At 43.4% G+C, this 24917-nt stretch overlaps 1 protein-coding gene across 3 annotated transcripts in view; it reads left to right on the forward strand.

Annotated features, from left to right (window-relative positions):
- The window catches only part of PIK3R6 (phosphoinositide-3-kinase regulatory subunit 6), a 32658-nt gene extending 10279 nt beyond the window's left edge, over positions 1 to 22379 (forward strand). For all 3 annotated transcript variants that reach the window (XM_044453710.1, XM_044453709.1, XM_044453711.1), the window contains 15 exons: positions 521 to 653; positions 3190 to 3259; positions 4088 to 4271; positions 5745 to 5892; positions 7552 to 7644; positions 8839 to 9298; positions 10027 to 10126; positions 10264 to 10386; positions 10839 to 10949; positions 11061 to 11151; positions 12396 to 12466; positions 14868 to 14958; positions 17088 to 17158; positions 19484 to 19596; positions 20428 to 22379. In XM_044453710.1, the coding sequence (XP_044309645.1) occupies positions 521 to 653; positions 3190 to 3259; positions 4088 to 4271; positions 5745 to 5892; positions 7552 to 7644; positions 8839 to 9298; positions 10027 to 10126; positions 10264 to 10386; positions 10839 to 10949; positions 11061 to 11151; positions 12396 to 12466; positions 14868 to 14958; positions 17088 to 17158; positions 19484 to 19596; positions 20428 to 20590 (2022 nt within the window). In that variant the 3' untranslated portion in view covers positions 20591 to 22379. The remainder of the gene's footprint in view (positions 1 to 520; positions 654 to 3189; positions 3260 to 4087; positions 4272 to 5744; positions 5893 to 7551; positions 7645 to 8838; positions 9299 to 10026; positions 10127 to 10263; positions 10387 to 10838; positions 10950 to 11060; positions 11152 to 12395; positions 12467 to 14867; positions 14959 to 17087; positions 17159 to 19483; positions 19597 to 20427) is intronic.
- Positions 22380 to 24917: the final 2538 nt, after the last annotated feature.

Below are 24917 nucleotides of genomic sequence, written 5' to 3' on the forward strand. Positions count from 1 at the left end.
ACCTAAGATCTTGGAGAGAGGTGGGGTACATTCGTATTGTACAAGCTGCTCTTAGTCATAATTATTCAGATCTCTGGCTGACTGTTTTTTACCCATGAGAGGGAAAAATACAAGGAAGCATTGGGTTACATATTTTAGCCACTGCTCTTTGTTCATATAGTTCCTATCATAATGTAAGATTCCCCAAGGCAATGAGAATAGACTGGTAGAGAAAACAAATGCATTTATGCTGCAGATCTCTCTGCTAAAGCAAGCCTATAGACCCTGATCAAATAATTTCAATGAGTTTGCAAATAATTCATTTGCTCTGTTCCTTTAGAGTGAATCCAGATTTAGTCCAACAGCATGTATGAACAGGCTCAGTTTTCAAGGGTCATTATTCAATTGAGACATTGATATCAGGTGAATTTGGCTGCTGGCCTTCAGCTCTGTTGTAGTTGTTCTTGTAGAACTTTCTCTGGCTTCAAAGCCTCCAGTTAACCAATTTCTGCTGAAAAATTCTCTCCTTTTGCTGCTCCAGGCACCCTGCATCCCTGATGAGCTGTACGAGAGGGTGTATGATTTCTGCAAGAAGTTACTCACGCTGCCCAAACCTTACTGCACCATTGGCCTGGATTACGCTCGGCAGCTAAAACTGGAACGCACAATTCCAGGTCTGCAGTATTCCATGTTCCTTTTGGTTTAATTTCTTCAATTCTTCAGAGCTCAGGGAGTGCAGGAGCACTGCCCTTTGACACAGAGACCCAGGCCAAGCGTTTTTATTGGCATTGTCATGCCTGACTCACTGGCGTGCCACATGATGCTCACCCAGACTCCTCCTCACACTGCTTCTGTTATGATGCCCTGGATTTCTTCAGACTGGTTATGTCATGACTTGTTTTACATGTGGCAGTTTTTCCAAGGTACATACTCCAGTGTGGACTAAACTTCTGTTCTGGGGTGTGAGAGGAACAGTGGCTTCAGCAACCAGATGAGTGGGATTGCAAGGTCCAGCCTGACCAGTCTTCGGTTTCCTTTTCTGCCTCCCTCACCCTCTGCCCACAGTTTTCCTCGCTCTGTCTCTCTTTACCCTTCCCGCTGACCTGCAGGGTAGATGCAGTGCTGCTTTCCCTCCCCTCCCTTGTTGGGAACAACTGCATGTCTGCTCAGAAGTAAATGGCTTCCTCTTCAGTGGTGCTTACTGTGAAGTCAACCACATGGACTTCAGTGGTGCTTGTTCTTGGGAAAGTCAGCATGGGAGAGGAGCTGCGCTTGTTTTTGGGAATTGCTTTTAGATGGAGGGGAGTGGGGTATGGATCCCCCTGGCTTCATAGAATGGGAGATGGAGAATGGCAGCTAGCAGCACCCCATTTCTTGTAGGAAATGTACATGTGTACAGTCCCATATTTTTAAAAATCACACATCAGCTTTAGGTGCATGCTATGGAGGGAAGCTCTAACAGGAGGTGGATTACCCTTTGGCATGCTCATGAAGTCAAATAAACAAGTGTGCACTCTTCAGACCTGGGAAGTGTGCTGCAAGCTCTGTGAGTAAAAGAACCTTTTCTTCTTAGGGTAGAACCAAACATTCTTTCAGACTTTTCTTCAAAGGACTCTGGAGACTAAGTCCTACAAGGAAAGATCAAAGGAACTGAGTAGCTTAAGCCAGAAGAAGAGAAGATGGAGAGGGAAGCAATAGTGCTTCTCACATACTGAAAGGGTTGTCACAGCAAGGAACATCAAACCAATTCTCTGTTACCCAAGACGGAAGGACATGAAATAATGGGCAAAAGATGCAGGAAGGCAGATTTTGGTTGACTATCAAGAAGAAGGGTCAGGGCAGTCAGATAATGAATCCAGCTGCCTAGGAAGGTGGCAAATTCTCTATTATTTGAGATATTCAAGCAGACTGGACAACATTAGGCAGGGATGCTTTAAAGTGAATCCCTACACTGAGCAGGGGGCTGGACTTGAAGGATTAAAATTCACAATCCTTTGAATTCTGTGATGCTACGAACTGAATGTATGGCTAGTTCACAGATTGTTGGGGTTCTGTTAATGATCAACCAATTATCATTCATTTTGTGTACTGTATTTTTACCACTGGGTGGTGGTGGAGTGCAATTTTGGATTTTCTGTCATAGACACCAAAATGTCTCTGGCCAAATGTTACAATATAGCCTTCTGCCAGTTAGTGGAAACCTGCTGCTGATTCATTTCTGGAGGAAACAAAAGGAAGCACATGTTTGAGTGGTTCCTTTCCAGGTCACTGACTGGCACTGGATCAAAAATGTTGCTTAAGATCATTTCATTAGAATGCTGAGGAAAGAACTGTTCGTTCGGGAAATTTATTTATTTATTTAGGGAACTTCTATGCCGCCCCATTCGCCGAAGCCTCGGGGCGGCTCACAACCATAAATAAATAACATCCTATAAAACAATATAATTTAACAGTATAAATTAAGTCGCCCTGGCCAAAGAATGAAATAAATAAATAATATTAACAATTAAAATAACGTTTGAATAAAAAGATCTTCACCTGGCGCCAAAAAACAAATAATGACGGCACCAGGAGGACCTCTCTGGGGAGCACATTCCATGGATTGGGCGCCACCACAGAGAAAGCCCTCCTCCGGGTACTTACCCTCCTAATTTCCTTCATGGAGGGCTCCCGGAGAAGGGCCTCTCCCGCAGATCTCAAGGGGTGAGCGGGTGGGCACATATGGACGTAAGCGCTCCTTCAGGTAACCTGAAATGCAACCTGTAACTGTGCATTCAAGAAATGTGGAACCTGTCAGGAAATGCTTCCGCATGGTTATGGAGATGATAGTTGTGTGGAGCTCCCAAGTTTTCATACTAGCACAGCCAGGGACATCTGTGTTGGCACAAAATATGTAATCCAGAGGATTTTCTTGTTAAGAGCCTGAGTAAGTTCACTTAGATTTGCCATCATGTGGAAGGGTTTCCTGGTAAATTCTCTATGGCTGTTGAAATAAATCCGTGCCGTGTTCCCTTTGCGCACTGGTATCTTTCCTTCGAAATTGCTTTTCCGTATTCATGGTGCAGAGCAGCTTGCACCCACAGTTTTAGACCTGGTTTCCTTTTAAGTCAACATCACAATAATAGCTTTATCAGTTGTTCAATATGGCAGCAGCCAGTGCTCAGCCCTTTCCATTTTGATAGCTAGCTGACTGTTTGTTTTGCTCATTAGGTGTATTGTACCAAAGAATGGTCTCTGCGGAGCAAAGTCTTAAGAACGACTCCTTCCCTTACCAGGAAAAGTAAGTACTGAGCATCCCGCCTGCCTTTTCAATGTGCCAGTTTAATTCTGCAGCTAAATGTTCCAAGTCTGCTTTGTCCTGAATTGGGCATTTCTAATTGCTGGAGAGAGAATTTGGAAAGTGTGCACAGAATAGAATAACAGCACAAGGCCAGAACTTCATGCATGTCTATAAGAGATGTCAACATGCCTCATGATGTGTGTTGCACACCCTGCGTGATGCACATCCTGACATATATGGACCTCCCTTAGGAGCACGGCTGAGTGGCAAAGAGTTTGCACAGTGCACTGGCGTGCGTTCTGGCCTTTAACTTTCATGCCCCAAGGGATGCAGCTTCCAGTTGCTAGAATCTGCTGTGCAGCAGACTCATTTAAAAGAAGCCACTGAGGTTACCTCTAAATACACCTCTCAGCTCTGTGCATCATGATTGCTGTGGGAAATACCAGCTTTATGCCAATTTCCCTGCAGCAGGGCCATATGGATGGCGTATGTGCTTGTCTGCACTTTTAAAACAGCAACATGTGTGAGCACCAGCGAACCCTGGATGAATGAGGTATTCAAGATGCATGTGCACACATTTAAAGAGATGTGTGTAATTTTACAGGTATTATGCCGCATGTTCACTGCAGAAAAATGCCAATCCAGCCCCAGGGCCATCCTAATGTAAGGACCTGTCCTTGTTCTGATTTCTGTGAATTAGCCAACATTCTGTTGTAAGATGGACATACAGCTTTTCTTCCAGGCTTATTAACTTTTGCCTAGTGCATACTATCTTCTCTGTTAACCATTTCTTCTTAGGCCATGTAACTTAACTCTTCCTTTCCCCAGGGTTTTCATGTTTGCTGCTCCAGATTTGCTCTCAGAGGCTGTATGCCGGGCACTCATTGATGAAATCAGGGCTGCACAGATGTTCCAGAGTACCAAGTCATGCATGTTGTATGTGATAGAACATGCCTTCCAAGCTGTGTTGAAGGAACGCTGTGATGTTAGGAGCTTGCGCAGCCTTCTTCAGGTAATGCCAAGAGATCAGAACCGCTGTGGCAGCTTCATAGAATCATAGACTAGTATGGTTGGAAGGGGCCGTGAAGGCCATCAAGCCCAACCCCCTGCTGTTGCATGTTGCCAGTTTACACCATCCCACTCAGAAGACTGTCCAGTTTTGCTTTGAATGTCTGTAGTATGGAAAGCCCATGACCTCCCTTGGCAACTGGTTCCACTGTTGTATTGCTCTGACAGTTAGGAATCTTTTCCTGATATCTAGCTTGAATCTGGGTTGAATCTAAAAACTTGGGATTTTTAGATTTTGTCAGGTCACTTGATGAAAAATTAAGGGCACAATCCCATGCATGGTTAGACAGAAAAAAGTCCTACGACTGCCAGCATGCTCTAGCCAGCAGCACTTTTCTTTCTGTCTAAACATGCAATGGTTTGCACTGTGTCTGAACTACATGTAGTTCATTTCTGGGGCAGCAGGCATTTGGACATTAGTTTTGGCCTAATTGTGGGCTGCTTTCTGGCAGTCCAGCTAGGCTGTGAAAGGTATGACTGCCCCATCCTACTGCCTGCACCCCCCCCCGCCCCCTGCCCCCAGCAGATCAGGGGATTAAGACTGCTCTGCCCAACCACTGAACTTTTCCAATAGCTTTGGTTGTTGCCACTGGGAAAGCGTGTAAGATCCTGCCATTATGCAGTTTAGACCGCAAACCTTTTGGGAAAATACTCAGACTTGCATGTGTTCGAGTCTTTGAGATGTTTTGATTTGTTGCATTATTGATTCCTTTGAAGAGCTTTTCCCAAAATGTCTCTGTCAGAGCATGTGACCAGATGTGGACAACTCCATCTTGATTCATCCCACCAACATGTCTTTGGAGTTGTTTTGCAAATCTGTTGTGGTTTTATTGCGGATATATGGGAGTACTTTAAGGCTCCAGTCCTCCTCCCATTTTCCTTGGAATAAGGCCACTGGACTCCATTGCATCTGAATAGGCCCATCAAGGATTGCTCTGTTAAAGCTGAATCCTTTGCATTTATTGCCTTCATTAAGCCAGATTTTTTGAATCCCCAATTATCCTGAAAGGATTAGTATTTTAACAAGATTTGTTGGGGCATAGCTGGGGATAGGGAGCTTACAAAATAGCATGTAGAAATTACTTCCCAAGTCATAAAAGTCGTTAAAAAGAAAAGGGTTCTCAAAGAAATACTTCAACTGAAGCAAACAAACAAGTTTTAAAATTACCTTGAGAAACCTGATAGCTGTGTTGTCTGAGGTTACAAGTTCACCAACTTTTCCATGTGTTCATACCGGTCCAGTGACAGAACTATTTTCTGGTTAGGCAAAGCTGAATATTGGGAGAGTAACTGAAGCACAGTATCTAAATCTGCTTGGTGGTTTAAAATAAAAACATAACAATGCAAGCAAATGGGTTTTGCAGCTATGAACTTTATTCCAGCAATTACTAATATTGATTCCTTCACCCTGTGACAGGCTAAGCCATTAGATGTGACTGAGCACTATTTTCAGCAAGTGATGGCAGCCACTGAGCATACAGGAAGAGAAATGAGCGCAGAGTGCAGTCGATATGTGGAAGAACTGGGAAAAATCTACAGTACTTTGCTGAGTGCTTCAGAGGCAGGTAAGCAGAGCTTGAACAGACCGGGATGAAAAGAGGCCCCCTGCTTTCTCCTAGTATTGGGTCCTGGGCAACTCTGATGCTTTCTGCCATGGGCTTACCTTCTCCCAGCGTCTGAAGCAATGAATATTGGCATGTGTCTCTAACTCGGTGCAGGGGGAGTGATGCACCAGTTAATGAGGGCATTGGTGTAGTAACTGAGAGGATGGAAAAGGAATTGCATACTCAAAAGCTCATATCTTAGTTTGGTATCCTGTTCAGAACTGGCCCCTTGTGTAGAGATTTTGCAGCCCCTGCCACCAGAAAGGGTGGGCAAAAGAATGGAAGATGTATGACTCTCGGGAGTGGCCTTCCACAACATGTAGCCTTACAAATTGAGTAGCGCTACTGTTCTCAGCTATCCTTACCATTGGCCATTCTGTCTAGGGCTGGTGAGAGTTGAATTCCAAAGCATCTGGAGAGCACCAGGTTGGGGAAGGCTGCACAGATCTGAGACAAGGAAGTAAATGGAGCTGGTGCAAAGTATAGATTGGTTATAAGTGCATAGGAGGAAGTGATGGAAATGTGTGTGATGAAAACGCATGATGAAAAGGTGTGTACACACACGCGTGCACACTCCTGCCTCCAAATCAATAAAGGAGGAAATCATATGTTTCCTGTACATACTTCAAAGGAATCAATCCTATGCATATTCAGACAGAAAAAAATATCCCTGATTCCCAGCATTCCCCAGCTAGTACTGTTGGCTAGGAAACCTGGGACCTGTGTCTGGTTCTGGGCACCAAGATTTAAGAAAGATGCAGGAAAATTAGAAAGGGTCCAGAGGAGGGCAACAAAAATGACCCAGGCTTTGGAAACACTGCCCTGTGAGGAGAGGCTGAGAGAACTGGGCATGTTCAGCCTTGAGAAGACTGAAGGGGGATATGATATCCCCCTATAAGTACCTCAAAGGCTGTCACAAAGAGGAAGGTCAAGATCTCATCTCACTGATGCCAGAGTGTAGGACATGAAATAATCAATTCAAGTTGTGACAACCCAGATTCAGACTGGACACCAGGAAAAGCTTCCTCACTGTCAGAGCAATACGACAGTGGAACCAGTTGACTGGAGAGGTGGTGGGCTTTCCCACACTAGAGACATTCAAACAGAGACTGAACAGCCACCTGAGTGGGATGGTGTAACGTGGTGTCCTGCAACAGCAGGGGGTTGGACCCGATGGCCTTCATGGCCCCTTCCAACTCTACTATTCCATGATTCTATGACATTTTTCTGTCTAAACATGCATATGGTTGCTCCCTTAGTTTGGAATATCATCGCTCTTGTATGCTAACATCATGTAATAGCTCTTTTAGATTGTCCATCAGGCAACTGTGCTAAATAAAACCTAGGGGCTTTCTCAGCATGAAAGAAGCTGTTCACTGGCCACTTGTTAGCCCCTGGTTCACATTTTCCTACATTAACCCTGTTATAGGGGGCTCGATATGAGGCTTTTCATTGGACAAAGCAGGGCAGCTGAACAGCAGCATTTCCCAGAAGTCTGTGTACTTTAACTTCACACCTGTTTCCCTCTGGTGTGGTGCTGACTCTCCGCTTTTGCTCCTCAGGTCTGCATTAAACATCCCAACATGGGTAAATTAATGATCCATTCTCTGTGTTCTACAGGTGTAGAGACGACTGCAGTAGAAGGCAGTCCTGGCATCCCTCTACCCAACCCTAACATCAGCTTCCACCTGTGGCGAGATGAAGACCAGCTCTGTAAGTGCCTGAAGGCTGACACAGTTCATGACTTGTAGCCAATGAGCAGAAAAGGAAACATTTCCATTTCCCCTGGGAGGAGCTCTTCATCCTTTTGACTCTGTGACAGAGATGAAGGGTAGTTTTATTCCAAGTATAAAGTCCTTGTGGACACTAGGAAACACCATAGGTGAAATGTTTACAGACTTCTTTCTGCCTAAACATGCAAATAATCACACCCTTACTGTAGTTTAGTCATTTTATTCTATACCCTTATTGCACCCATCAATTAAAAAAACCACCACTGCCCTCTTTTGTGCATAGGGCCAAACTACCTGTTTCCAATTATGCTTCTTTAAACAGTTTTTTGAAGAAAAAGCAGCTGCAGGGGCCTAGGGCAAATAAATAGTAGTGGCCAGTATAAGCACTCTTGAAAAAATAGTGTGCTTATTATAACATAGGAAACATAGAAAAACATAGGAAAATCAGCCTTTCATGGAGAAGAGTAAAATAGAAATCTATCCTGGCAGGGCAGCTTTCTATGTGCCAAGAGGTCCTTCCCTTTCAAAGTGGGGGAGATAATAAACCTGGAAACCTTTTACAGTCCCAGGAAGGAGGGTAATGTTTTTCTCTCTGAATGTTTTGATTAGCTCTAACAATCTGAACATAAATGGCATGAATCAATAAAATGGTATTTTGTGTCAGCAGGTTTGCTGCTACACTAGATTAAGACATGTTGTGTATGTGCACAAAGTGGGCAATCACCCGGCCCAGCATGGCTGCAAGCCTTGAAGGGCCATTGACAAGACGCCCCTAATGAGCGCTTCCTTTGGCGGGTTGCCCTTCTCACTGGCTGCTCTTGGTCCTCCTGCTCTCCCTCATCATCACTTGACAGGCACGGAGCCAAGGAGCACAGAGGCTGGGGCGTCTCGGGTTCTTCCTCCTCACCACTGCTGCTGCCTGGGCCAGATGGCAAAGCAGAGATGCAGGTGAACAAGAGGGGGAGCAAATCCCTTCTCGGCAGGGGCTCTCGGTGGATGCTTGACCATGCCTACCCTTACCACCGCCCTGGCTGCTGCTGGTTGCCAGTCCTGAGTCTGGCCTGGGGATGTGGTCAAAACCAGATTGCTGGCACATGGCCACACTGTAGCTTGCCAGGCTCCAGGCTTTAGTGTGGGTCTTCCAAAACACCTCACAGCCATTCTCTTGTTTCAGGGAGGGAATTGGTGCTGTTCCTTCGCTCACCGAGCCAGTCCTGCGAACAGGATTCTCTGAGTCCAGAACTGGATAGCTTTGAATTTCAAGACATGATGCCAGACTATGACTGCTATGAGCACACACGTTTCTCGGTGCTCTCCACGGACAGTGGAATTGAGCGGGACCTGCCCACTCCAGGGGATGAAATTCCAGCTTCTTGCAGCGCTGAGGCTGAGCACTCCCGGCTCCAGAGGAAGGGCTGTGTGAAGAAGAGGGGCTCTTCACTGGATAGCATTGCCTTCCTGCAGAGTGGCTGCAATGGGCAGGGGACAAAGCCTTCTGGGAAGCTGCACCGGAAATCGGGTGGTAGCACCATGGAACCAATGGCACCCATGAAAAGATGGCACACGGCTCGAGTCTTGGTGCTGGGCGATGACAGAGTTTTGGGTCGCCTCGCCCAGGCCTATTACTCCATGAGGTAAGTGTAACGCCAACTGTCATCCCAGCATCTGTCTTTTTACGAAAACTGCAGTATCAGGTGGTGCAGCGGTTTAAACCGCTGTGCTGCTGAGCTGGTTGATCAAAAGGCCGCCGGTTCGAATCTGCACAACAGGGTAAATTCCCGTTGCTCTGTCCCAGCTCCTGCCAACCTTGCAGTTTGAAAGCATGCAAATGCAAGTAGATAAAAAGGTACCACTTCGGTGGGCAGGTAACAGCATTCCGTGCACTTGGGTGTTCAGTCATGCCGGCCACATGACCATGGAGACTGTCTGCAGACAAACACTGGCTCCCTCTGCTAGGAAACGGAGATGAGCACCACCCCCCAGAGTCAGGCATGACTGGACTTAATGTCAAGGGGAAACCTTTACCTTTCCCTTACAATATCACAGCTAGGCATCCCCAAGCTTTTTCCTGTTCCATACAAAACAGGGAGCCAAAGTTATCTCCTGCTTGCTAGTCCCCTTCTTTCCAGTACACCTGCTTCTTATCATTAGCGCTTCTTAGCCCAAAAGATGGTGAATGGATCTTCCATTCCATGTGCAACTTTTCCCACTGACAAAGCAGGACAAACTGTTCCCCTGCCCCCAAATAAATAATGATAAAAAGACTTTCTTTAGTTTCGGATTTTCAACCCAAAGGCCAAAATCCACACCCCACAGATGGCCTCCACAGACCTTAAGGGCCATTTTGTCCCCTCATTCCCAGGAAGCGGGAGAGCCGGCGTGTGTTCCTTACACGAAGGCTAAAAGTCCAGTTCTACTATGTGCCTGTCCTGGAGGAACACTCCACCTCTTCACCAGCTGAGGTGAGTGGATTGGGGCCGTGTGGAGAAGAGCATGGCTGGATTGTGGGGTGGGTGGAGATCCTTTTCCCGCCACAATGCTGCGCTCTGAGTGCATTGAGCTCGTGTGGTGCTGAGTGCCCCTGTCCCTCTTCTTCCAGGAGAGTGCTCTGCCTGACCAGACAGAGCCTTGTGAGTTGGCTGCTTATCTTGGAAGAGCGGATCCATGGTACGAGAGCAACATTAACACCCTCTGTCACATGATCCCGAAGCTGGCCACCATGGTAGGAGAGGAGCCCTTTCTTCTGCTTGTATTCCTCAGAAACATCCGCGAGACTTCTTGGCATGTGTCTCAAATAGAGAAAGAAACCAGCAGCAATTTCCATCACAGAGGCTGGTACTTGCTCAGAAATACGCTTCCACCTGATAAGGCTACCAAGGAATCCTGTTTCTACACTGACATCTAATTCCATTTACATCAGTGGGGAAGAAAGACTAGTTCCTTCTTCCCAACACGTACTCCTATCTTTGTCTTTCCTGGGTTATTAAAACGTCCTGGCTTCATACAGGAAAGGCATCTCTCTTGTGTAGTCATGCACATGCTGGGTGAAATAGGTCAATTGCTCAGCCGGCACCGTTCTTGCTCTTGGTCCCCCAGTTCCCTTAATACCTGTTAGAAACAGCAGCTGCCTGTAGAGATGTTTAGGCTGATGCAACCATCTTTGACCCCACACAGCCCTCTTCTACAAGCAAGCCTGCCATTTCCGATCTGTTCATCATTGATGCGATTGCATACTACGTGCGCTTGGGCTTGCAGCCAGTCTTCTTCCAAGTATATGCAGTGAAGGTCAGTGCCCGCTTCCGGTCCTCAAAGCACTGCAGTGGGATTGGACAAAAGTTGTGTCCCTGCCACATTTCACCCAGGCAGGAGTCCTGAGGCCCTTTTTCTCCCTTTCAGTTTCTCTTCAGGAATGCAGCTTTGGAGCCTGTTGAAGATATTTTCCTCACGGAACTGAATGCAACTCTTGAGGAGTTCATCCCCTCTGGAGGTCTGTACCTCATCTCAGGATGCCCCCCGAGCTGTTCGAGAGCTCCTGTTGGTTGGTGTTTTGTAAGGCTTGCATTCCCTTTGGTTGGCGTCACTGGTCCTGGCCAGGCTCCTTCATGCAGGTCAGGGTGCCAAGCCGCTTTCCCCCCTGGGGCTAATTCAGCTTCAGCTCTCTGGCCCACATTCTAGGAGTGGGTAGGATTGACGGGCAGAAATACCCAAAATGCTCCAAATATTTGGGTATTTCTAACCCGTCCAGTCACTGCACATCTCTGGATGCGCCAAATACTAGCCTATTGTCGCTTAAAGTTCTTATTGCTGTAAAGAAGCCTTGGGAAAAGCATTGCAGCCTTTCAGAATGGGGGAAAATTGCACAAAAGTTGGGAAACCAGCAATCAGTGGCTGAGGGGAAAGGGTGGGCCCAGGGGAAGGGGCCCTCTGGGAGCCCTAGAGGGCTGGGCCAGAGCCCCAGGCAGGCTGGACTTGGTCCATGGACCTTACATTTAATTTAAATTAGTTTATCCAAGTGTTTCTTGGCTACTGTTCAGGGGAGGAACTCTCCCAAGGCAGTATATAGCAAATAACATGTCTGCTGAAGGCTATGGAATAGTACAGTAGTTTGTGCCGGTGTTATTCATTAAGGTTTGTGTTCTTCAGTGATGACATGAGTCACCACTGACTCTTTTTTTCCCCATCATACTTATGTGTATGTAAAATTTATGTATCATTTCCATTCTGACTGCAAAGAGCGCTCTAGGTTAGAAAGACCTGAAGGGAAATATTTATTTATTTGTTTGTTTGATTGATTATTTTTAAATGTATATGCCGTCCACTAATCCTAAAGGATTACGTCATATGTCCTTACATCCTTCCTTCCTGCCTTCTTCTTCAATTAACCTTGGGTTGGATCCAAGTTAGGGCATGGCTAACTGGGCTAGCGGATACAGATTTTCTTGTCTCGTCTCTTCATTGTGCATACCACAATGCCTCTCTCCACAACAGTCCCTCCACTCCTCAGAAAAGGCTTCGGCGAATGGGGCGGCATAAAAATGTTTAAATAAATAAATAAATAAATAAAATGCTGATCAGAGGATCAGGAGACCCTGCTGAATCGGGGTGGGGGGAGGAATCCCTGAGAAACAGGTGAAGGCATCTTCCATGGGTGGAAGCCTGATCATGGATCCAACCCCTCAAGTGGCAAATACCAGTGTTGCTGTTGCTACACATTCAATTGCTCTTTTCCAGAATGTCTACCAGCAAAAAAGAAGCCAGCAGTAGAAGCTCTCGGTGCAGAACTTTCACTCATATACAAAAAGGTGAGAAGAACCTTCTTGGTATGCACAGGAACCGAGTTCTAGGAATCCTAATGCAGCTCCTGCAAAAGATGCCATCCACATTTAAAAACTGAGTTCAGAATGCTGGCAGAACTTTTAATTTGTTTTGATCAACAGTCCAGGGACTAAAGATGCCATGCTTCATATTTTTGTGGTGTCAGTGTTCCAAAAGATGAGGCTTCTAGATAGACTGGTCTTTTATTCCCATATAATTTTGTGGTGAATTTGCAAGGCACCCTGAGGGTAAAGTTCCTTGTATCTACTTCGGCCCTGGCACTATAATTCACACATGTTGAGAGGAAGAATCCAGATCATTGTTGTGCCTGGTTATATGAAATCAGTTTTAGTCTGAGTCCTTGGAGCCTGAGGTCTTGGAGAAGGTACTTAGGGAGGTTCATCTGGCCACTTGCATATTTGTCCCATGTCCATCTTGGCTTATCACATCTGGTGGAAGATTGTGGGGTTCAGGAGATGAGTGTAGGAATGGAAGTGGTCCTACATTCACCATCACAGAACCACTCCTTAAGAAACCTTCAGTAGGCCTGGAAGACTGCAATTACTATCACTCAGTCATGAATGCCCTGTTTGGGGCAGGAGTAATGCTGATCCATCTCCAGGTGCTATTGGATGAAACAGATTATCTGGGTCCATGTCATTCTGGGTTTAGGCTGGGGTTTGGCACTGAAATAGCCTTGGCACCTGATGGATGACAGAATGGAGTACAACCTTGTTTATTCTCCTTAATCTCTCAGTGCCTTATGATACCATCAACTATGCTATCTTGTTAGACCAGCTCTGTGGGCTGGGTCTGGGAAACACAGTAATACAGTGGTTCTGTTGTGTGCTGAACAATTGCAGCGTCAGTTTCAGAAAGTAGCATTAGGGGATTTCTGTTTAACCCCATGGCATTTGAATTATGCAAAGTACCATCTTACCCTCCCCCCACTTGACATTTAGAGTAAGTAAAGACAGAGAGCAACTTGCTGGTTCCTCCCTTGAGGAGAAAACAAAAGAATCTGTTTTTGCCAGAACCCTTATAGGCTGTTTTTCCAAAATCCTTTTCTGTAATCCAGATGCCTTCAGAAGGCTTCCATCATGACTCCCATTTGGGAAACAGGATGTGAGAATTTGATGCAGAAAGTTAGGCTGGAACTCATGCTCTGCTTCATCCATACTCCTTTAAACTCTGGCCTCCAATTCTCCTTTGCAAAGCACTGTCAGAGGGACATGATTTCCAGCAGAGAATTGGCAGGTGGGACAAGAGCACTTAATGCTTCCTCAGATGCTGCTTTTCCTTACCAACTTCACCTTCCCCTAAAACTGCTCTTTTACCAGCCCAGATCCTAGGCTTGGTAATGGAATAATACTACATGATCCTTGCTGGAGAGAAAGATGTGGTGGTAGAGGGAAGCAGCAGCAACAGGCATTCCTGCACTGGTAATCTTGCTCTCCTAACTCCACTTTTCAAAGAAGCAATGGTAACTGTGCTTTGAGGACTTGCAGGGGAAACAGAGCACACTGCCTTACCTTACCCACTGGTTCATAATGCAGTTTTATTTTATTTCTGTAAAAATCAATATTCCTGTTTTGCTGCCTTTTATATGATGAGATTTTCCTTACTGGTTATTTGTGATCTTCTAGGATTGGGCAGCTGGTAGCCCACCTGATGCTTTGGCCTAAAGCTCCCATCAGTCCTAGCCAGAGCAGCAAATGGTGAGGCATGATGGCATTGCAGGCTAAATTTCAGAAAGGCCACAAGCTGCCCACTCTTTGCTGTAGGCTGCTAGGTGGATGCTTCGAATTTATGCTGTTACAGAAACAACCACCTTGACTGGGTTTCACATGACATGATACCCTACATGTAAGGCTTGAACATGGATTGTCACTACTATGGGTTAGCATGTTTCCTGAACCCAGCTGCACTAACGAAACCATGGTTCACAAGCCTACAACGAATTATAATTTCTCTTCATGGGTTGTTCATGGTTAACAATCCATGGGTTGTTAGCTTGCCGGGTTCAGACAACATGATAACCCATGCTTCAGTGACATCCCATGGTTCAACAACAACACATGTTTGACCCTTATGTCTGGGTGTGTTGTCTCAATCCAGTCATTGTCTAAAATTCACATGTGCCCCAGAGCAGAAGCTGGTTGAATTTAGAAGTCACTTTGTTTTCTTTAAAGAATGTACAAATACTATAGAAATCAAATGGCTTGGGATCTGTTGGCTTGAGGCTGGGATATTATGGAAAACTGAAAGGGAAATAGTTTACATATATGAATGGTGTGTACTGAATGACTGAACCACTGCTTATGTTAAGGATTAACGTATCTATGGCTGTGAAATGTAATAGTGATTTGTGAGAGTTTTTCTTTCTAGGTTTTGCTGAGTAACCGAGAGAAAGATGAGGCAGTTTCTTTGAGATCCACAGGCCTGGTTATGAAAGCGATTCCCTCAAATGAAACTGAAGGTAATGGCCATGGTCATTGTGAGGGGTGGCACAAACGTCTTTGTGTAGCTTCTAGGTTCCTACTATTTATTAGTTGTGGATTCCTAGCTGGGAGCTGGCGAATTGCAAATGACCCCACCCTTCCACTCAAAATGTTGAGTCCACAAAACTAACTTTTTTGTCTGTGCATGCATGCTTGCATCTTTTCGTTCACAGCTACTTATGTCATATCAACGTATTTTCATGATTACCATTTTCATGCATTTTATGTTTTGCATACCACTCTGGGGGAAGACAGAGGGTGTGATTTTAAAAAGATTACTTTACTCCCATTATGCACTTGCACCCTAGTTGGGATAGCTGCAGCTGCATGCTCCCCTTGCTGCAAGTAATGGAGCAGGATGGAATAATTCTGAGTGCATGGGCATCTGTTTGCTTTGAGCTACACAGGCATTCCTTTTGCCAATGTGCTGCTGCAACAAGAAAAAAGTAGTTATTGAGACTTCATCCATTCTATTTGGAAAAGGGAGAGATCAGAGCTAATAATCAAGGCAGAGAAACAAACTAGGGCCACAAAATGCCAGTGAATCACTCTGGGAGAGGGAGGGTTCTTGCTCATGTTCACCCTCTACTTTGCTGTGCTCCTGAGTGTACAGGTACATGCGGACATACATAAAAGCAGGAACAAGCCTTTCATGCTTTCACTCTCCAAATAACACATCTGCTTGCTTCTTCAAGTGCATCAGTTTTGTCTTACCTTCCAGCTTCTGTTGGACAGTCTGCTTCTGCTTGGTTTCTGTCAAGTTCCGCTTGTGTATATATTTAAACAATCATGTGATGCCTTTAGAGAAAAAATGAACCAAATTGTTGGTTTTAAGGTGATGAGCTCCTCTGCACATTTGGTTCCTCATTACCTCATACCTGCCCATTGTATCAGTGTTCCTTATAGCGTTTTCTACTTGAACTGCCATGGTGTTCCAAGCCCATTTCTCCAAAGAAAATGTCATGTGTAAAGAAAGTGCAACGAGTTGAGCATTAAAAGAGGAAATTAACACTGGAACCATTATTTTTAGAAAGATAAGATGCCCTTGAGGAAGGGAATGTGTTTTGCATTGGACAAAATAAACATTTTTTGTACAGACACCTGAGATTTCTTTTCATCTTTCATTTAGCAGGTGCCTTTCCCTCGTTTTTTTCTGATTTGTAGCAAATTTGTGAATCAGTGTAATGTGGTGTGTTAGGGTGTTGGACTGGAGACCTGGGAGATCCAGTTGACCATGAAGCTCACAGGGTGACTTTGGGCCAGTCACAGACTCTTAGCCTAACCTACCCCACAGGGCTGTTGTTGTGAGGATGAAATGAAGGGAAGGAAAAATGTAGGTGCCTTGGGTGCTTTGCAAGAGGAAGAATGTGGAATATAAATGTGATATGATTATGATGATGACAATAATGATGTTTTCGGAATGGAGCAGCTCCTATTTTGCTGCATGTCTGCTTTCTAAGCACACTATTACATTGAGAGTATGACAAGCCACAAAACCAAGTTTTGGGAGAAAAGGAACAAACACACACACACACGGGAAGAGACAACTGTATTGGTTACCACCTTTGATTTTACATCCACGATCTAATAGCTGCTGATGAAACAATTGCAACTATGGGGGATACATACCACAGCACCAAGGAAGACCAGGCAACCATGGGTTTCATGGAGGACACATACATATGTTTTCTCCAGTAATTTTGAGCCATGGGAATATGTTGGTGGGCCTCAAGTTGAGGAGTTTCTTTAAGAAGAGAACTGCATGTGCATGCAGTGGATAACATTCACTGCCGCCACCATAGCAGTTCCATGCATCATCATAAAATGTCCTTGGAAGGAAAGGAGAGAGCAAACTTTTAAGTGAACTTTTCCTAATTGCTAAATAAAATAAATAATTGTATAGGTTAGAGAAAGAATACTACTGTACCATATTCAGTTCCAGAGCTCCCTCTTGCTGCCACTGAGAGTTATGTACACCATCTTTCTTCATGAAGAGCACGGGCCGATGCTGCCATTGAACATTCTAAGGGAGCATAAATGCTTCCGTCGAGACAAAGGCTGAGGAATGCCCCTAGTTGTTCACTGTCCATTCATTGTTCCATTGCAGATCTGGTGCGGTTGAGTGTGAACATCGCTGAAGTCGTAAAAACCTCCAACCTCTCAGGACGATCATATTCTGTAAGTGGCACCCTGATCTTTCAGAAAAAGGCATTTAGTCGTGCTGACCTGCAGCTGAAGGGAAAGATGGTGCATGTGCTGGTTGGGTGGATGATGCCCTTCCTAACAGAGTCCCTACAAAATATGGGTGACTCTCCCTGGCACGTGCAAGTCCACCAGGTGTGCAAGTTCTGTTTTAGTGCAGCTTCAAAAAATTTCCAAAGCAAAAATCAAGCAACCCTTTGGCCCATTAATGAATTATCTTTGGATTGCCACATAAAACTGTAACTTTTCAAATCTTTCTGCTGAGCAAATCTGAAGAATCTTTGAGGGATGTTCATTAGAATAGTAGATACAGCTTGATCAGATTGAATATTCTAATTATGCCATCACTCTAAAAAAACAAGCAAACAAACTTAGGGTATGTGCTTCTGTGTGAAGGGAGCTTTTGGAAATATTGCCAAATTGCAACGAGACAATGCCTACCATTATCACAACTGCAACAACATCGTTTTATACAACCATCAGTTTTCTGTTTGATTCCCTTCACTCCAATACCACAGTGTGTTTAAATGGGATTTTAAAGACAGTAATTTCATTCAGTACAGATGCAAGTCTTTTGAACAGTCTGTAAAGAACTGTGGGTGTTGAACCTATTCTGATATTTGATATTTGAATTGTGGTCCCTTCAAATTGTCTGTGCTTCTTATTGAGTCTCTGCCTTCCTGAACTGGGCTTCAGACCTCCCTTTCCCACAACTGAATGGTGCACAAGCCTTTTCAGTAAAAAAGCTGTTCATCTGGAAATGAGTGATTTTGCAGGAAAATGGATACATGGGGAAGGCAAGCTGCTCAGGCTTCTTGAGTATTGCCTGGTTTGTCTCTGGACTACTATTGGATGTATCTCCTGATGCTAATTTTCAACTGGGCAAAGTGACCAACAGCTCCACAGCTTCCTTTCCACAGGACATCCTGCTTGGCAACTGTTCTGAAATTTCATGTGGTTTATCAGCCTGTGTTGCTGTTCCATGTAGATATTTTCTTCCTTGTTTCATCATTGCTAAATAAACCAGTATTTTTCTGGAGCAGTTGCTACTTTTCCAATGGGTTGGATCCAGACTGGATCACTGAGTATGACTTAAGTCTAAATCCAACCCAGTAAGTACCTGTTTAAAATTTCATAGGAATATAACTGCAAAGGCAAAGCAACATCTTCTGCTCCATTCCCACCAAGGCCTGTAGAATGTGTAGGTTAGTTTATTAGTTTCTAAATGAAATTTCTTCTAAAAAGCATTAAACATATAGTTGGATAAATATTTTTAACTCTTACGAAAGAAAAGAAGTTGCACATGTACACACACAAAAACATTTACTTTCCTCTTCAGATTTATCCCTCCTTTACCAACAAGAATCCCTACTGAACTGAAGAACTGGGAGTAAAACAAACGTATATTTGCAGCAGTAACAGTACTTCCGTTGCCAGTAGCATAATTACCCAAACTGAAAAGGAAATTGTCAAAGAGTTCTCTTTTTCATACATTATGAAATAGGCTGATGACTCCGATCAAGCAAACATTGAAATTTTCCCATTTCACAATGTCAGAATTATATCATGATCTTGTAACCATAATTACATCATTCTGCAGGTTTCTGAATTCTAGTAGACAATTTATATTTAATCGTTATAGATGAAACTGAACAACAGCCAATACTCCAATAGTTCTGATACAGACATTTTATTGAGAAGATCTATTACAGTTGGGAGACAGAAAAGTTAATTCTTGATGATCTCTCACTCACAGAAAGTTTAGGGTCCTTTTCACAATGTTGTTGCACTCCAGAGCCTTTCCTGAGTTTCCCAGTCTTTTTTTTTCTTTTGAACATTTTTTTCAACATTTGAGGAAAGTCTGGCATTACATTTTAAATTATGACAAATGGAAATAAAAGCCTTGTGTACTGCCACAAATCTGCTATACTGCAGTTAAACCACAGTGTCACTTTGTAGTTGGATAATAGAATATATTGAAAAACAGAGAATATGAACTGGTGGTGGAGGAGGAAGTAAAGGATGCATTTCTCCTCCCATAATGAAAACAAAAGACGCTTCAGTGAAGCAGTGGGTTGAACTCCTCAATGTAGAGAAGCCTAGAGCTTTCTTTTGCAGCTACCACCATGACTACAACACTGTAGCAAGTTTGTGTTTTCTTTGGCTAAAGTGGAGACTTGAGGTTTATGCCTCAGTACATACAAAATCAGTAAGAACTGTCAGTCCATGTTGCATCAGTGCTTTTGGTCATGAAAAGTTCAGTTTTTGTAAGCCGAGCTTTTTGTTTCATATTTGTTTCAGTTAGTGACAAACACTATTAGAACACGCAACATCAAAATTAAAAGTACAGAACAAAGGTCCTTTACAGTGTGTGTGGACAAGGATTCCAGACGAGTCTACAAGAATGTGATCAGGTAGGGTTCTTCAGTGACCTGTCTGTTACTAACCTTTCTGCTGTTTAATTTCAGTTCTCTCTCATTCCTCAGAGTCAGTTCCTGAGCATGGTGAGAGCACTCTTGATAAACTGATCAGCTTAACAGACCCACCACTAGTGCAAAGGAAAGCTAACAGATCCTGAATCAGAGAAATGAGTGACAACACCTTGCAGAAGGGAGCTCAGCTATCACCTCCCAGCAACAGGCATTTCTGCAGTTGCTTTTAGGAGGCACTAGCAGCCTGAGATGTCAGTCCTGGATCTTGTTATAGTGGGTATCGCCCATTGTCCACTGAGCTGTGTTCTTCCTATATCAGATTCAAGATAATGTATGATTTCATTAAAGAAACATGCCACTCACTGTTCATGTTAAAATGATCCCAAAGAATACAAAACCAATAAAACAATCGTACAGCATGGACTGCTTAAGAGTAAAATGGGACGAAAAGTGTACCAAATGGTCTTCATTTGTCACCGAGAGCTTGTAAGAATGGGCAACAACCATATATGAGTGGGAGAATGTTGAGCAGTTGAGAATTGATTGAGGCTGCTTTATTCTTTCTAGCTCTTATACTAGCCTAAATCACTGCCAACTGATGTTTGTCTCAAGGTAAATCATTGGCATGTGTTCAGGATATATGAGAAAGTTTTGCTAACTATCTGAACACTGGACTATTGTGTTTGGATTTCAAATAGCCACAAATGTAGGAGTTTTATATAAAACCAACTTTATATCCGAAATGGGTAAACACCATTCTAACCTACAAGGTATGTATTTGGTTAATGGAAAATGTCTTTTCTTCTCTTGTAGTATTGAAGTTTTTCCATGTCTAGAACCTAGCTACTGCTTGCAAAAGATGAGAGCCAGTAAGGACTGCCTGCAGGAAGAGAAGGAGGAAGACATAGGACTGGCCAAGTACTTACCCAAGTCTTTATTGCTACCCATCAACACCTTTGCAGGCATTATCCAGTGAAAAGGAAAGGACTTACATGTATTACATGTTTTTCTGGATTTCATTAGGGGACATTCCAGTGATGGGGGCCCAATATGAAGGGCTCCAAGCAAAAGGGAAAAGCAAAAGAATACTGCCAGAAAATCACTCAACACGCAAGAAGTAAAGTTCTCCTCAGTACAGAAGCATAGTGTGGTTCTGTAATAGCAGCAGGTGACCCAGGAAGCCAATGCAAGAGGAAACAGTAAAAACGACATTTTAGGCTTCTCTGTTATGCTTTTGTAAGTGGAGTGTTTTCTGTTTTTATCCAGCAAAGAGAGAAGTGTTCGTTTTCACATTTGCACAGCACATGAAATGATAATGAATGCTAAATAATTTCTCATTAAAATTATTTAATGTCCTCAGGAATTCTAGTCAAGATCACAGTTGTGATGACTCAGGTGCTGGCCAAATGTATTAATCTTTAAACATATTAAAGGTGCAGTTATGCTGTATAGCTCTCACAGGCAGGTAAGCAGCTGTCCAGAAATTAAGGAGTTAAGAGTTAATGATGCAGCATCCAGTAGTTCTTTTGTTAGAAAATTATTGGGTGCGTGCCATACAAATAGGTGCACAAATTCCTATCATGTGACAAAGTTAAGGAAATGGAAAACTATTTGTAGCTTTAGAACACTGCTTGAACAGGAACAGGCATGGTGATAACAGGCTGTGTGAAATAGCACCAAATGACAAATATCATACATAGAACAAACTATTCCATGGACACAGGTCAGGCATGTTTCCATGAAATCTCAGCACTGATGAAGTTCCAGGGTGCTTTGTCCATGAAGTCAACCATGCAGTGCAGACAGCATGGAGGAAAGAACTAGTGGCACTCCTGCACAGGAGCAGAAAGGCCTGTGGGGTCTGCCTGTGATGCACTCAGGACTAAAGACATGCCTGCCACTCCTGTGTCTTTTATTTATTGACGTAATGTATTTCGTCTTTGGCTTATAATCAAATTAAAGCAACAAACAGCATAAACAATAAAATGAAGACAGGGAGCTAGAACTGGAGCCAGATGTTAAAACTTGTAATAGGAGGAGGAAATTAAAAAACTAATTGCTTTCCAAAGGTATCATGGAACATTTTGCTGCTAGTCTGCTCTTCTTCTGCACCCTGCTCTTCTAATGTTTCACACAACCAGCTCCCTAATTGGACCTGAGGATTTAGCCAATGCTGCACCGGGAAAAAAAAATACATTCCTCACCTTTCATGGATAGTGCACACAATCAGCACACAGTGGGAAATTTTGTGCAGCACTGTATTCAGATATTTGTACAGAAAAGCTTTGCCTTTCTGCCTCTATTGTTAGAACATAAGGTAACTGATGCACAGGACTATAATGCTCAGTTCAAGGGCAGAAAGTATGAAGACTAGAGATAAGCTGAAATATGGAAAGAAGGAAAAATGTTACAGGATTTGGGGGGTGGGAAACATTAAAATGTAGGTCAAGCAATACCTGATGAGCCACAGATAGAATGACACTGATCCTCCCATGGGGTATAGTGGAAAACAGTGCCTTAAAAAGAGAGAGATAACAGCTGGTCTGAAGTCCTACGTAAGCTTTTAATTAATTCTCTAAGCACAATGGTGCAGCAATATGTTTACAAGGAGTTTATGACTGATTTCTTCGAATTGTATTGGTTATATCCGTATTAAATATATATGTACATTATGTAAATGAATCATAAATTATTTGTATAGATCTAATACATGCTATATATTGGAAAGTAGAATTCTTTAATTTCATTAAATAACTTTAAAAGAAGTTTGATGTCATGTGTGCTTGTGTGTATTGACTAAGGAAGGAGGATGGCTTGGAGAGGTCACATTGAAGATCGTCTGGTGCGATGGGCCTGGACTTAGGGAACTCATATAGATGCCACTGGAAAAGTTTAGGAGAAGCCTACAATATTTCTTTAGCAGATTTCTTACATTCTTGTTGTATTATGCAATGTAATGAATATTATTTTGTAGCATTTATAGGCTCCCCCTCCCCCAGATGGCATTCAGGTACTAAAAACAAAAGCCACTTGTATTGCTTGGTGAATATGCTCCAAACAAATTATTTGTGCCCAAGGAATTTTGACCCTGGAAAGTTTACAAGGACCTTCCACTGAAACAGAAAGTACTGTACTGTACCTTACTACCTGATCCTAAACCTTGCTTTTACAAGATTAAACATTTTTAATAAACATAATAAACATAAAGCAGCAACAGTTACTGCAGAATTCTCTAAATGAATCAAAGGTATGATGACATAAAGTTTCATGTTTTCAAAGCCTGCTGTAATTATGCTTAGCTGAAGGAAAAAACAGAATTAGTGTAGCTCCTTATTCCAGCTAAACCATCTGAAATTCAGGTGTCCCAGTTTCCTACCTCGCTGTGGCACCTTGACTTTGAAATCTTCTCTACAGGGCCCTGTATTGCCATTCTGATGCCTGGCAAAGACCTGTTAATTTTCTCAGTCTTTCAAAATGCTTTAAACCACTGTGGAAACTTTCTATTTGCTCTTTGTTGTCTTTTATTTGGTCTTCATTGTATTGTTTTAATGATGACTAGCATGATTCACTTTATTCATACCCTTTTTTTTTGCAAGGAACTCAAGGCAGCTTACATAATCCTTCTTCTCATCATTTTATCCTCACAAGAACACTGTGAGGCACATTAGACTGAGAGTCAGTGACTAGCCAAATTCTTCAGTGTTCTTCACAGTGTTAAGGACTAGCACCTGATTCTCCCAAGTCCCAGTATGCTAACCACTAAACCACACTGGCCCTTGCTAGGTGCAAGGGTGTAATGAAGTGCCTCCACTTATTTTGGAGGGAGCCCTCAGGAATGCTGCTGGATCTCTGAAGCCAGGGTCACTGTCTTTCCCCCACTGCCTCTCAAGAGACTTAATTTTGTTGATTTGTGGCTGACAGCTGCCACTGTGTCAGTGTCCTGAATTTAATAGGTTAAGAACAGGGCGTTCTTTCAGCACTTCCTAACAGTTCCTGGGAACTACCTGTCTGGAGAGGCCTGCCAGGTGTGCACATGTATTTTATGTGAGACTTTCCCTCATGGTCAGCTTGCCTTTACTGCTCCAAAAATGACCTCCCATCACCACTACATTCACACCACACATTTGGAAATGCTTTTACTCCACTTTAAACAGGATTTATTTCCCTAAAGACTCTTGGGGACCAGAGTTTGTCAAGGGTACTGAGTGTCATTAGTGGACACCTATTCCTCACACGGAGAGGTACTTTCCAGAATTCCTGGGGAGGAGGCATGGACTGATAAACCATTCTGGAAACTGTAGCTCTGTGAGGTGAATAGGTGTTTTCTAGAAGTTCTTAGCACCACAATTATTTGGAAGGAATAACAGCTAAAGTGGAAAAAAAGTATTGTAACTGGAGTATATTCACTAGAATCAATGGGCAAGATTAGCTATAGCTATACATTCCTCTTACTTCAGTTTGGATATTTTATGCATGATTCTGCATGGATCCAATGGGAGTACAATAGAAGATCATTATTTTGAGAAACTGGAACCCTTAAACTATGGATTCTGACTCATATTCTGACTCTTCCACACATTTGCACACACAAATTAAAAGTAACCAAATAGAGAACTGTCAATCCAGACTGCTGCTCTTGAGAGAAATAAATACATGTTTCTATAAATGGGGTAATTATTGCCTGAGTTTCCTTTTTTCCTCTTCCTTCCCAGTACCTTTTCCCTTGTATGTCATGTTTTTAGATAGTAAGTCTGTGGGCAGGAACTGCCTTATTAATTCCACATAAGTCACTCTGGGAGCTTTTTGGCTGGAGAGCAGAGTATGGATGTTTAAAAATAACTAAGAAATAACTTCTAGAAGCTGTTATTGTTTCACCTCAAAAAGAAGATACTCTCATCTCGCACTCATTTGTTCTTGTTTAGTCACAAAGACATGTCCAGCCCTCCACAATCCCATGGACCACAGCACACCAGGCTCTCCTGTCCTCCACCATCCCCAGGAGCCCAGCAACCCCACATCCACCACACCAGTGACTCCATCCAGCCACCTCACCCTCTGCCATCCCTTTCTCCTTTTGCCTTCAATCATTACCAGCATCAGGGTCGTATCCAATGAGCCCTTCCTTCTCATTAGATGGCCAAAATATTTGAGCTTCAGCTTCAGCATCTGTCCTTCTAGAGAACAGTCAGGGCTGATTTCCTTTGAGATTGACTGATCTGATCAGATTTTCATTCATTATTCAAGAGAAATTCAAACAAAGTGACAAAGTTCATTTTTATTGTATAATCATAGTTTGGATAGGC

Source organism: Varanus komodoensis, unplaced genomic scaffold, assembly GCF_004798865.1.
Source record: "Varanus komodoensis strain SLA01 unplaced genomic scaffold, ASM479886v1 scaffold7_1, whole genome shotgun sequence".
In the NCBI taxonomy this organism is placed as follows: Eukaryota; Metazoa; Chordata; class Lepidosauria; order Squamata; family Varanidae; genus Varanus; species Varanus komodoensis.